Source organism: Microsporum canis, genomic scaffold (genome assembly GCF_000151145.1).
Source record: "Microsporum canis CBS 113480 supercont1.6 genomic scaffold, whole genome shotgun sequence".
Taxonomy (NCBI): domain Eukaryota; kingdom Fungi; phylum Ascomycota; class Eurotiomycetes; order Onygenales; family Arthrodermataceae; genus Microsporum; species Microsporum canis.
The window spans coordinates 359,899-372,261 of record NW_003299164.1 but is presented as its reverse complement, the minus strand read 5'-3'; the positions used below and the strand labels follow the sequence as shown (position 1 = coordinate 372,261).

The window sequence follows — 12,363 nt, the reverse complement described above, 5'->3', positions numbered from 1 at the left end:
TTCCGTGCCAAGATAAACAAAATTTTCATACGTTATTGCTTAGTAAGCGGCTTGTTAAATTCCATTCGCTAAAGAAAAGTTGAAACGTTCAATCTCAACCTGCAAATACTAGGAACACAAACCTAGCAGTAGTAACAGGTGATTCCTACTTTTCAAGATGGTTGATTATCTGATTCGCTTTGCACAGAGCCATGAATCATTTCGCAAAGCAGAAATTGAAGCTCTAGCCAGCTTGGTGGGGGTTAAGATAGAATTTCTAGTTTATCATGATAATGTGTGTCTCTTCCCCCACGTAAATATTATAAAATTATGGCCCGGTTGGTTTCATTGTTTTATTCTAACTAGTATATAGACTCCGTTCTGTGTAGTGACACTTGAGAATGAAGATGCTGCGCGTGCGCTTATGCGACGCAGCATTCTGGCTAAAAATATATATGAGCTTTGGGGGCAAGGAGACACATACGACCAGCTGAGAGCAGATGTACGCCGCCGTACTGAGTCCAGATGGCCCGATTACAAGATGGTATCTTTCAAATTTGGCGTTGATACCTATGCATCAACGAGAAATTCAAAGGAGAGGAACGAGATAATCGACTCGTTTGCATTTTTGGCCTTTGAGGGACCAATAAAGATGATTGATGCTGAGGAGGAGTTCTGCGTCTTTGAAGAATTCTCTCATCAACTTGCTGTTTCTGGAAATCCTAAAACACATACCAAGCCGGTATTGAACCGTGTTTATCTTGGTAGATGGGTTACGGAGGGAGGTCGGGTAGAGATCAACAGATATGACTTGAAGAAACGCTGTTATATTAGCACTACCTCTATGGATGCAGAACTGAGTTTAATATCAGCAAACATGACGCATGCGGCGCCTGGGAAGCTCTTTTATGATCCATTTGTTGGAACTGGCAGTTTTCTTGTTGCTGCTGCTCATTTTGGTGCAATAACTTGTGGCTCGGATATTGATGGGCGGAGCTTCCGCGGCAAAGAGACTGAACCAAAGGCTAGTACTGGAGTCATTGCCAACTTCAAGCAATACGGGCTGGAATCCAAATATCTGGACACATTTACTTCCGACTTGACGAATACCCCTATTCGAAACACACGTATTTTTGATGGAATAATCTGTGACCCACCATATGGAGTGCGAGAAGGGCTCCGGGTCCTTGGACATAAGGATGAAAGTCGAAGGGGGGAACTCATGATGTACCAGGGTGTTCCATCCTATAAGTAAGTTCAGCCCTTCCGCTATCGAGTATTATCGATCTAGGGTCTTACCTTTACGGTTTCAACAGGCGGGAGAATTATATTTTCCCGAAAAGGCCATATGGCTTTGAAGCTATGCTTGATGATATCCTTGATTTTGCTGCCCACACGTTAGTTATCAATGGCAGGCTATCTCTCTGGATGCCTACTGCAAACGAAGATGAGGTTGAACTTGAGATTCCGAGCCACCCGTGCCTCGAGCACATTGATTCCTGTGTGCAGCCATTTAACAAATGTAAACCTGCTCCCCCCTTAAATGTTGAGTGACAGCACGGTTAATATATCTTAGGGTCACGGAGACTACTAGTATACAGGCGGCTGCCTGACAGCGAAGTATCATCTACAGCCCCTAGGGGAAGAAAAGAAGTACCTAGAGGGCTAAAGGCCGACGATTTGAACCCGTTTAGACGAAAGGTTGGTTATAATCCGGTCCATTATGCTTTGATACGGGAACTAATAAAGCTGCAGTATTTCGAATCCTTTCCTGTGGAAGAAAATTCCAACCCATAGAGTCTACCAAGATAGAGAAAATATGAGAATAAAAATCTTCGTATATGTTACATATTACTAGAATCACAACTTAGTTGATCGAGGTATGTGCTCGCAATCCTCTAAATCAACACCTTCCTCCTCTTTAACTCTCTTTACCTCCTTTGCTAACTCGTTTCTCAACAGCGTTGCCAATTCCTCCGCCTCATCATCCATAAGTTCATCTCTCTGTCCGCGCCCGAACATGATCCAGCCTCCCCCCGCCGGGGCACTGGTGCCCAAAGCAGGTCTGGGGATGATATGAAAATGTACATGAGGAACGGTCTGGGATGCACGTATACCTAACCATTGTTAGGCGAGGATATCTTAAGAAATGAAACGTTGGCCTGGAACTAAAAATATAATTGCAAAAGGGAGCAACGAACCATTATTTTGTATAATGTTCCAATTTCCCCGATCGTCCCCTCGTCCGTCTCTCCCTTCACCTAGAACTGTTCGGACAACAACTCGAGAGAGTATAGGTAGCCATTGGCCAAGCTAATAGCCAAGTAATTAGTTACTCCATCATATAGAAACACTCCCGTGTTACTAACCTGCCTGGCTTCATGTACCCCAACATCACCCATATTACGATAGTGTTTCCTAGGAATAACAAGTATATGGCCTCTGGTTAAAGGCATAATGTCCAGGAATGCAAGGACATGCTTTGTAGATAAGATGGGGAATGCCGCAGGTGAGTCTGGCAAGGCATCTTGTCTACATACTTCGTCACTGGTTGGTGGGCTTAAAGGTGAAAATGGAGCTGAGGCAGAGGCGATATCACAGAATGGGCATCCTGATGAGGTCATTCTATATGGGCATATCTATATTGTAGGAATATATTTGGTCTGACTTTGACATCGCATCCTCATGCTTTGGACTTTTGGAGGAAAAGAGTCGAAAGATGCCGAGGTTCAAAGGCGATTAGTCAGCAGCCAATATAACCGAAACGGGACGAAAATCAACAAACAACAAACGCGCCGTGATGGAGTAAATAGTGAATAGTGAGCCGGTCTTTTTACTTCTAGCTCTACGTAGATGGACAGAATGGCTTATAATCCCACATACTTCATTAATAAAAAATGCCTTCACCCCACCGTTTTGTAAATACTAAGCAAAGCCAGCGAAAAGGCTGGAGAGAAACAATGGAAACATAATTCTCCCTCCCTTTCCCTCTTCCTTGCATACCGTCCGTCCCCCCTCGTAAAGAAAATAACTCAAACAGGCTTTAAAAAAATGGTCAACTGGCACTCAGAGAACAAGATATTGGTAGTATCAAAGGTAGGTTGGGCAGTTTCAGGTAACGGTAATGCATGGATGGATGGATGGATGGTCGCGGTAAAGGTAAATGTAGGCAAACAATAAAGAATCCGATCTGGTCCGGTTGCCTTACCCCTGAATTTCCGCAGGAGACAGACCGAGAACGGTGAAGAAGGGGAAGAAAGAAGTCAAAGGCCGAAGCAGAAGAGGGTGGAAGTCAAGGAAGTAGAGCAACAACTCGAGAATGCTTTCCAAATGCACAACGCCACCCATAACGCAATACATCCCAAAAAAAGCAAAGCAAAGCTCGGAAAGTAACGCCAAAACAAAGGTGCTGAATGAGGATGAGAATAAGAAAAGACGGCTTATGTATGTATACACATGCAGAATAGTGCAGTGATAGGTACAATACGTAGTAGCAGCCAGTCGGCAGGGATAAATGGAAATGACTATTAACAGACGTTTTCGTAAAGCGGAAGGTTGTTAAACTAAGAGAAGCGTCTTCTCATTTAACCCAGGATCATGAAGTGACTATGATGCGGTTTTCGACTTGGGCTTGGAGTCTTGTTCGCGCGAGGTACCGTTCTTGGCCTTCAAGTACATTGCATAATATTGCTTTGCCCATTGTCGAGTCATTATAGAGGCTATAAGGTACAGTCAGTATGACGAGTTGGTTCTATCGGATAAAAAGACGACTATACCTTTGAGGAATCTCTTGCTAGCATATTTCTTGAAGAATGCTTCATGAACAGGTGGCCGACAGAGATAATCAATAAGTAATTGGTACACTGGCATAATTTCTTCTTTCGTATAACCAGAGTAATAGGCAATAGTTGCATCCTAAAGATTAACCGTTAGATAAGAGTGCAACCAGAGTGAAACGGGAGTTGAAACAAACTTACCCATGGACCGCGATCGAAGATGACGCGAGCAAGGAAGATGGAGGCGGCAGCAATGTGTGATTGGCGATATACCATAAATCTGTGGTCAACCAAGCTAATTTCCATTAGGTACTTTGCGAGAGTCCTTGTTCGGACGTCGTAGTTGTCTGGTTTGGATATTCTGCGGAGGAAGTTCATTGGGTTTGGGTAGCTGAGGTCATAGTTGAGAGTTGCGAGGATATGTCTCTCAGCATCGAGAATCTCTTTGTCTGAAAAGGAACCGTCGGCAACATGGGTAAAGGTGGCAACGTGTGGGGAGAGGATCTCTTCATATTTGGCCGCGATGAACATGGCAGTAACACCAACAAGCTGGAGTCTGCCAAGGGCAACAACTTCGGCGGAGAGGAACCTGTCAATGATGTTGACTGTGAGGAAAAGAGTCTCGGGGAGCAGGCGGAAGCGAGCGTGGACCTCGATGAGCCAGTCAACCAGAATGCCTCGCATCTTCCATTCTAGTTCGTCTTGGTGGTCCATGTAGTCAGGGTTGGGCATGGTGAGTGGCTCAAGTTCCTTGAGATAGTCAAAGATTTCAGCGACATACTCGGTAGCCATCATTGGGTCGTAGAGGTCTTCGGCATCCAGGTCTAATATGGCATCGGCATCACGCTCTTCTTTGATTTCATCCAAGGCTGACTCCTGAGAATCCACCACATCCACCGTAGCTTCCGCCTTGGCCTCTACTTTGACCTCTACCTTGGCTTCGACTTTAGCTTCAGCTTTTGACTTCTCTTCCGGCTTCTCCTCCAAGGTCTCTTCTGTTTTCAGAGTATCCTTCCCACTATCAAGCTTCTTGCGTGGTGGCTCTTCGCTGACAACACTCTCTGCTCGGACAGGCTTCTGGCTGTGACGTTTTGTTTGCAGTCCACCCATCACCCCAGAACCGCTTCCAGGGCGTTTAGGCTCTGTGGTGGTTTCTCTCTTGTTCGAGTCCTTGACTCCCAACGCTGTTCTTGTCGTGTTTGTGCGGGTAACCTTCTGTACACCTCCTGTCTGAGTCGACGACTTGGAGGTGAGTGTGACTCGAGATGCTGAGGATTTCTTGGGCTGTTTACCATCGCCATTCTCTTGTTTGGACACGTTGCTCACGTCGCCGAGAGCTGCTCGTTTCCGTTGCATGGCGGTAGCGGATGTGTTGACCGTGTTTCTCGTGCCTAGAGCCTTCTTGACCGCGCCAGTTTGGGATTCTGGGACGGCCAGGGCGGCAGCTTTGGCTCTGGTAAGTCGTGTCATTGTTGAAGTTGCATTCTCGTCATTTTCATTAGTAGCAGTGCGCTGTCGTAAGCTTCGTGTCTAGGAGAGGCCGTGAGTGAGGTGGATGCAAGACAAGGGGTAAGATAGGTGAAGGGGAGAGTGACTAACTGGTGGCATGGTGAATGTGATTTAACATGCAATACTGGTGATACTATTATTTGAACAAAAAGGCCAGGCACCAAGTCTCCCAGACGCTGGATATCCGGACTAGATGCTGGATGTGTTCGGCCTCCTCACGGCGTGTTCGGGAGCGGAAACCTGTTTGATAGAACGGTCAGTTTGGCCTTGGTTAGAACGCACTCGCGAATTCACTTCCTAGCCCAGCAGTGAGATGATACGAAGGCGCCAGAAGGGCAAATTGGGCAGCAGATTCCGTGTTGTGGTTAGGAACACCAAGGGAATAAACATGGATGTTGACAATTGGGACGTGGTGGTTGTAGAAGAACCGTGTTAAGCCTTCGCCCCCCAAGGATGAGGAAAAGAGTTCGCGTTTTGTTTTCACTGCCAGCCACACGAAGGAGAGCCACAACAGGATATAGAAGCAGATTGAAGAGGTAGAACTCACTCTATCGAACGTAGACGTCTCACTGGCTGGGGTGTCTGGGGTGTCTGTCCGTGTGTGCGTGTGTGTTGTCTCTGTTAAATGGAGGTCAAGCAGTCGCCCCACGAGAATCGATCGCGTGAAGATATATAACTCGAAGTCGAGGGTAAACAGATCATAAGCCGTGTAAGAGATGAGAAGAGAATAAAATCTATGCCAGTAAACTGGGAAGATAAAAAAACGGCGTGAGGTTTTTCTGTTCTTGTTTTTGTTGTCTTGAAGCGAAGGAAGAAGAAGAAGTTGAAAGTCGAAAAAGTCGCAGTTTTTTTGGTTTTCTTTTCCCGTATTTTTCGTCGCAAGATGTAATATTACCGTTCTCAATACAGACGCCTTACACGCTTTACACGCTGTGCGTCGCTTCTTTCATGCGTTTTCTTGGCCGTGCTGGCGTATCAGCGAAACGATAGTCAGCCAAAACAAAGAGCGTTACCACGGAAACCGTATCTTTCGTCTTGTCATTTTGGTATTTCCGTTACGTTCTCACAACGCGACTTGATATTCACTTATATTTATTTATTTATATTTCTTATTTCTTATATAGTATACGACTATATGATGGATGCGATGTTCTGGTTATGTTTCATCGGTTAATGCCAATTTGTAGGTGTTATGTACATGCGTATGAGATATCTATGAATGGAGATATAGAGGAACCAACACTTTCTCTCCTATTCACAGATATTCTATTAACTGTTCATCCTATTATTCTATCATCCTTTACTGTTCTTTTCTTGTTCTGTGTTGGTCCAAACCAATTTGATATCACGTGACATCAAAATTTGTGACCAAAAAGTTTTCTCATCAAAAAAGCGACGACGAGCTTCGACGGCAAACAAGCTCGACTCGAATCAGCCTGCGCATCCTCACGGCGAAGACAGGAGGCCTACAGCTGCCTTTACCGACAAGTTGCAGGACGATAAAATACAATTGAACGGTTTTCTGGTCTTCATGGCACGATAAGGAGGGTCGTTTGACATCTGACAAAAAAATTTCCACCGGCCTGCAAGAACACACAACTCCCATCATGCTGCAGGCTCGCGTACCACTTGCCGGCCTCCAACGGTCCTGCAAATGCCTTACAACGCTCGCCTACCGGCCGTTTTCCTCTAGCACCCTGAAGAGACAAGAGTCAGCCACAGACGCAACGGTCGAAGAAGACCTCTCCTTGGCTCCGCCTCCGATCCGCGAGAAGGGAGCCATCCAGCTACGGACATATACTCCCCGTACACCTGGTCTCAGACATTTGCGGCGGCCGATAAACGACCATCTGTGGAAAGGAAGGCCGGTCAAGGAGTTGACGTTCCCCAAAAAGGGCCATGGAAAGGGTGGACGAAACTATACCGGACGAGTGACCGTCCGCCATCGAGGAGGTGGTCACAAGCGAAGAATACGTATTGTCGACTTTGAGCGGAACGAGCCTGGCCCTCATGTCGTGGAGAGGATCGAGCACGATCCCGGTCGGACAGCGCACATTGCCCTGCTGAAATCCAAACTTACCAAGAAACGGAGCTATATTCTTGCACCCGAGGGGATGAGGGAGGGAGATGTCGTGCAGAGTTATCGTGCAGGTATCCCAGATGACCTGTGGGAGGCCATGGGCGGCTGTATCGATCCTGGTGTGTTGGCGGCCAAGACCGCACGGCGAGGGAACTGCCTGCCCCTACACATGGTTCCTGTCGGCTCAATGATCTTTAATATTGGTCTACACAAGGGGAAAGGCGGTCAACTCTGCCGTGGTGCTGGAACATACGGTATCCTAATGACGAAGGCCGGAGAGGCACCACCCCCGTGGGATGAAGTCAAGCCCAAGGATGAAGATGCCAAGGTAGAATCGAAAGACGGAGAGGCCAAAAGCGAAGAGGCCAAAGATGCTCAACTTGACGCTGAAGTTGAGGCTGAGATAACGAGCAAGACCGGCGAGAAGACGGTCCTTTCAGAATTAGAGTGGAGGAGGCTGAAGAAGCTGTCTGAGCACGTCTCCGTCCGCCTGCAGAGCGGTGAGGTCCGCCTGATCCACAAGGACTGCCCTGCAACTATCGGCGTCGCCAGCAACGTCAACAAGAAGTACGCTCAGCTCGGTAAGGCTGGTCGAAAGCGCTGGCTGAACATCCGTCCAACCGTTCGCGGTGTTGCCATGAACGCAAAGGACCATCCTCATGGTGGTGGTAGAGGAAAGTCCAAGGGTGGTGTCCATCCTAAGAGTCCATGGGGTCTACCGGTATGTCTACACCTGCATCTTCCATGTTTTTCACACCATAACTAACAGGAATACAGGCCAAATCTGGATACAAGACAAGACTGAAGGCGAACATCAACAGAGACGTTATCACTCCCAGAGTCCGTAACCAAGGAAAACGTCGTAGGGGTTACAACTAACCGCACAGCATCCCTGCTAGCTGTCTACGCAGGCGGCTTTCTTCCATGGCTAAAGAGTTGACGATAAGAGCTCCTTTTGCATCGATGCTTCAAGGAGCGTGTACTATATATTCTTGTACTAAAAGGCAACCATATTACTATATATTATCACCGTATACTCCTGTTACCATCTTTCTTCCCATCGTATTCTATAATTATCATCTTCAGCTTGATTATTAATGCCAACAAATGACGATGACTTGCATCCACAAAAAGTTTGACTAGGAGTAAATCCACATCACAGGCAGCAGCTTTTTTTCGCCGCCTCGAGGAAAAGGCCAGCAGTTAAGTTAAATAGTCAATGCAGAATATCAATCAGATAAACGCCCTTCCAACAACCCTCGATGTCGCCACAAACGTCCGTCTTCCTCCGGCCACAAGCGACTACCGCGTTTATCTGATTATAAGCCTCATCCTTCCCGCCGTTCGCTGACTCCGCGCTTCCCCGCAACTTGCCACCAAGGAGATAGCGACACAGAGACGGAGGAAACAGATAGAGGACAGCAGTATCCCAGACGTTACCATGCCGGGTAACGAGCAGACCGGCGCAGCTGTGGCTGAAAGTGCAGCGCCTGCGAGAGCCCGCGCCGAGTCACCAAATGCACAGGAAGGGAACCCGGGATACATACCTCGACCAAAGCGCATTGCTTGTGTTGTCTGCAGGAAAAGAAAACTTCGATGTGATGGAGCGAAGCCGAGCTGTGGGAATTGTGCGCGGTTGGGCCATGACTGTGCTTATAACGAGGTCAGGAAGAAGAGTGGCCCCAAGAGAGGATATGTCAAGCATCTAGAGGCAAGACTGGGTGTGTACATCGTGATATCAACTCGATTTAACGTGTGCTCTGCTAATATGACCAATTCGTAGCCCAGGTGGAGACGCTGTTGAAGGGGGTTGACTCTATAGAATCCAGGCGACATTCTCCGCCGACGAGAGCGTTCGATAGCCAGAATGCACTGTCCCAGGGGCGAGAGACCATGTTTCCTGGAGTCCCAAAGTCAGTAGAGGCTGACCCGAATCTGTCTCTCGACGGCATAGATATGTTTGGGGATATTGGAGATATTCTACCGCCGCCACCTACCAATGCCGGGTCGAACGGTGCCCCGTCGAGCGAGTTTTCATGGGAAATGATCGGTTTGGGGCTGGAGGAACCACTCCCGAGCCAGGAGGTTATCGATGAGCTGTACGTCTTTCTTCTTTCTACTTGGTAAATTGACTGCATGGCTAATGAATGGCTGTAGAGATGAGATATACTTTCAGAAAATACATCCATCTTCGCCTATGATACATAAACCACGATATTACGCAGCAATGAATCTTGCACCTTCGATGAGGCCGCCGATATGTCTACGGTATATCATGTGGGCTCACGCTGCTGCTACCACTGATAAATATGCCGATATACATAACCATTTCTACATCCGAGCCCGCAAGTACGCCGAACTGGACCAGATGAAAGGACTGGGTGAAAATATGATTTCAGTAGCCCATGCCCAATGCTGGCAGTTAATCGGGTGCTATGAGTTTAAGATGATGTATTTCCCGAGGGCGTGGATGAGCACCGGTGCTGGAATGAGGCTATGTTTGATGATGGGTCTGAACAGGCAAGATGCTAGCGGCCTGGATGTTAAACAATGTCTACCACCGCCCAGGGACTGGACAGAGCGTGAAGAGAGAAGAAGAACGTTTTGGACGGCATTCTGTCAGGATAGATACGCCTCGGCAGGTACTGGCTGGCCCATGAGTGTCGATGAGAGAGATGTTAGTATTACTCTGTTCAACATTTCCGGTTGCCTTATTACTGACTCTGTTACCTCTAGATCTTGACAAACCTTCCTGCATCTGAAGAAGCATTCGTCAACTGTAAAGAACAGTTGACGTCATCCCTAGCAGAGGCAATGTCCGGTCAAGGAACTGGATCTTTATCCTCCTATGCTGCTAACGTACTGCTAGCATGCATGTTTGGCCGTAACCTCCACCATCTTCACCGTGTCACGACCAATGACAGGGACCATGATTTAAACGGTGAATTCTGGAAACGGCATCGTGCTCTCGACAATATCCTACTTCACACCTCGCTTTCCCTCCCTAACCATCTTCGTCTCCCAGAAGGGATTAACAGTCCTGAAATTGTGTTTGGCAACATGTGTATTCACGCCTCGACTATATGTCTTCATCAGGCTGCGATATATAAGGCTGAGAAGCACGATATGCCCGGCCAGATCTCTACAGAGAGTAAACGGCGATGTATAATTGCAGCCGACCAAATCACCAATATCATGAAAATGGTCTCGCATACAGACTTAACAAGGGTAAGCCAGCAATGATGAATCCGCTGAAATTGAACAGTATTGACACCATTCTTCAATAGTTGAATCCCTTCCTTGTATTTTGTTTATATGTTGCCGCTAGGGTTTTTGTGCAGTACCTCAAATCCAGGCCTCAAGATCAAGCCGTTCGATCTTCCCTTCAGTTCTTGCTCTCGGCTATGAACGCCGTCAAAAGAAAGATCCCCCTGGCAGAATCTTTCCTTGTGCAGTTAGACGTTGATCTTGAGGGAAGTGGGCTAGTGACTGATGAAGGGATATCGAAGTTCTCATACGGGAGTCTCCAAAGGAGCCCAGAGGACGATGCGCGGCAAAGCGCCCTCCGTGTATGTATTCCTTCATGCCAGCAGTCTATTCTCGTCCTATTCCCGTAAAATCTCATGGGCTAACATTGGTCTCATATTACAGGCAGTGCGTTATCAGTTTGAAAAGTGTGCTATCGGCATTGTTGATATCGCGCTTTTAGACAAGGACAAAGCCCAGAACTGTTCGTCAAACTTGCCAGAACCAGGTTCATCATCCGACCCTAAAGGCGTACCTAGCCAGCGTCAGTCACAACCGGGCGAGCAACAATTCTCAGCTCCCACTCAGATCTACGGACTGGGTATGCCTGCGACAATACCCGATTTAAGGATGCCTCAGGCACAAGATGACCAATTTAACTTCATGGATTTTGACATGGATGCTTCAGCTGGTGGTAACAGTACCGGAAGCGAACGGCATCTCTCCTACTCCGATAATCCTAGCCCAATTACAAACAAGGCCTCCTCAAACAGTTCGTTCTCCCCAGCCCATCTGGACCATCCCTCTCCTAAGCAAAACCTGCCCAACCAACAACAGCTTCCACAGCATATTCTGTCTTCGCTATCATACACGGCGAGTGAAGCCAGTGGTGGTTTTGGAGCTCCAATGCCAATTAAGTCAAATACTACATCCTTTTCGGCTACATCTTCCGGACCCCAGTTACAGCCCCAAGAGCTTTTTACCTTGCCAGATGGATGGGATTTTATGCAGCAGCCATTCCAACAGGCTGAGTCAGACTTGATACCTCCTGCCCGTTCTCCATCCGCTATAGACCCAGTGATATCCTCGCTCGAAGATATCCCTTGGTCTCAATCTCCCGATGGTTTTAACACCGGTCAATGGACCCAGTAAACCTTTGAAAGAATTTTGAATAACCACTAGTTATATACCACTTTTGGATATCATTCGTCACATACACCCTTCAATTTAATTGAATTTAACCATCCCTGCTCCCCCAAACGGCCCTATTATACTATCAAAAATACTCTCAGCTCCCCCATGCTGCCATTATCCTTCACCTCTGTGTTTAGACTGTTTCCGGTTGCCGCCGTTGCATGTTCACCCGCGTTGAGGTATTTTGGTTGGTTCTAGCTTTAGTCTGCTTAATATTATTCCCCAATGTTCTCAATTTAGGTGTCTTGATGTGGGGATCTGGAAGAGGGAAATCTACGGTTTCATGTCAGAATTTAAGGGAATTCCTGGAAGGCTCTATTTTGGAAGGCTGCGGGCGCGTTTCTCTCCTCTTTATGTACACAATATTATATGTCGGTGGGATAATAATTTTTTTTTTTCGGCAATTGACTTGATTTATACATATTTTTAGACAAATATGCAATTGTTCAAACCGGTCCATTATATCCTAGCAGCTATCTGGAATTGGATTTTGTTATACAATGGTGAGATCTTGGTATCGTAAGACTCTCGCTATATCACTCCGTTATTGAATCTTTAATGCATGCATGGGCAATGGAA

At 47.0% G+C, this 12,363-nt stretch overlaps 5 protein-coding genes across 5 annotated transcripts; 3 read left to right on the top strand and 2 right to left on the bottom strand.

Moving 5' to 3' along the window:
* Window positions 1-157: 157 nt before the first annotated feature.
* Window positions 158-1,776, top strand: MCYG_06271 (tRNA guanosine-2'-O-methyltransferase TRM11; the record flags this gene model as incomplete). The annotated part of the gene is made up of 5 exons (XM_002844261.1): window positions 158-274; window positions 353-1,230; window positions 1,296-1,501; window positions 1,556-1,680; window positions 1,735-1,776. 5 exons carry the CDS (start codon window positions 158-160, stop codon window positions 1,774-1,776), a joined length of 1,368 nt encoding a protein of 455 aa, XP_002844307.1.
* A 63-nt stretch (window positions 1,777-1,839) lies between these two features.
* MCYG_06270 (HIT domain-containing protein) lies at window positions 1,840-2,603 on the bottom strand (the record flags this gene model as incomplete). The annotated part of the gene is made up of 3 exons (XM_002844260.1): window positions 1,840-2,096; window positions 2,181-2,292; window positions 2,349-2,603. The coding sequence occupies 3 exons, from the start codon at window positions 2,601-2,603 to the stop codon at window positions 1,840-1,842; spliced, it is 624 nt and encodes a 207-aa protein (XP_002844306.1).
* A 982-nt stretch (window positions 2,604-3,585) lies between these two features.
* On the bottom strand, window positions 3,586-5,225 carry MCYG_06269 (nime/cyclinb; the record flags this gene model as incomplete). The annotated part of the gene is made up of 3 exons (XM_002844259.1): window positions 3,586-3,698; window positions 3,756-3,894; window positions 3,957-5,225. The coding sequence occupies 3 exons, from the start codon at window positions 5,223-5,225 to the stop codon at window positions 3,586-3,588; spliced, it is 1,521 nt and encodes a 506-aa protein (XP_002844305.1).
* Window positions 5,226-6,871: 1,646 nt separating this feature from the next.
* MCYG_06268 (mitochondrial 54S ribosomal protein RML2) lies at window positions 6,872-8,149 on the top strand (the record flags this gene model as incomplete). Its single annotated transcript, XM_002844258.1, has 2 exons — window positions 6,872-8,065; window positions 8,114-8,149. 2 exons carry the CDS (start codon window positions 6,872-6,874, stop codon window positions 8,147-8,149), a joined length of 1,230 nt encoding a protein of 409 aa, XP_002844304.1.
* Window positions 8,150-8,785: 636 nt separating this feature from the next.
* MCYG_06267 (binuclear zinc transcription factor) lies at window positions 8,786-11,742 on the top strand (the record flags this gene model as incomplete). The annotated part of the gene is made up of 7 exons (XM_002844257.1): window positions 8,786-9,065; window positions 9,128-9,443; window positions 9,502-10,021; window positions 10,081-10,123; window positions 10,214-10,572; window positions 10,632-10,913; window positions 10,996-11,742. The coding sequence occupies 7 exons, from the start codon at window positions 8,786-8,788 to the stop codon at window positions 11,740-11,742; spliced, it is 2,547 nt and encodes an 848-aa protein (XP_002844303.1).
* Between the last annotated feature and the right edge of the window lie 621 nt (window positions 11,743-12,363).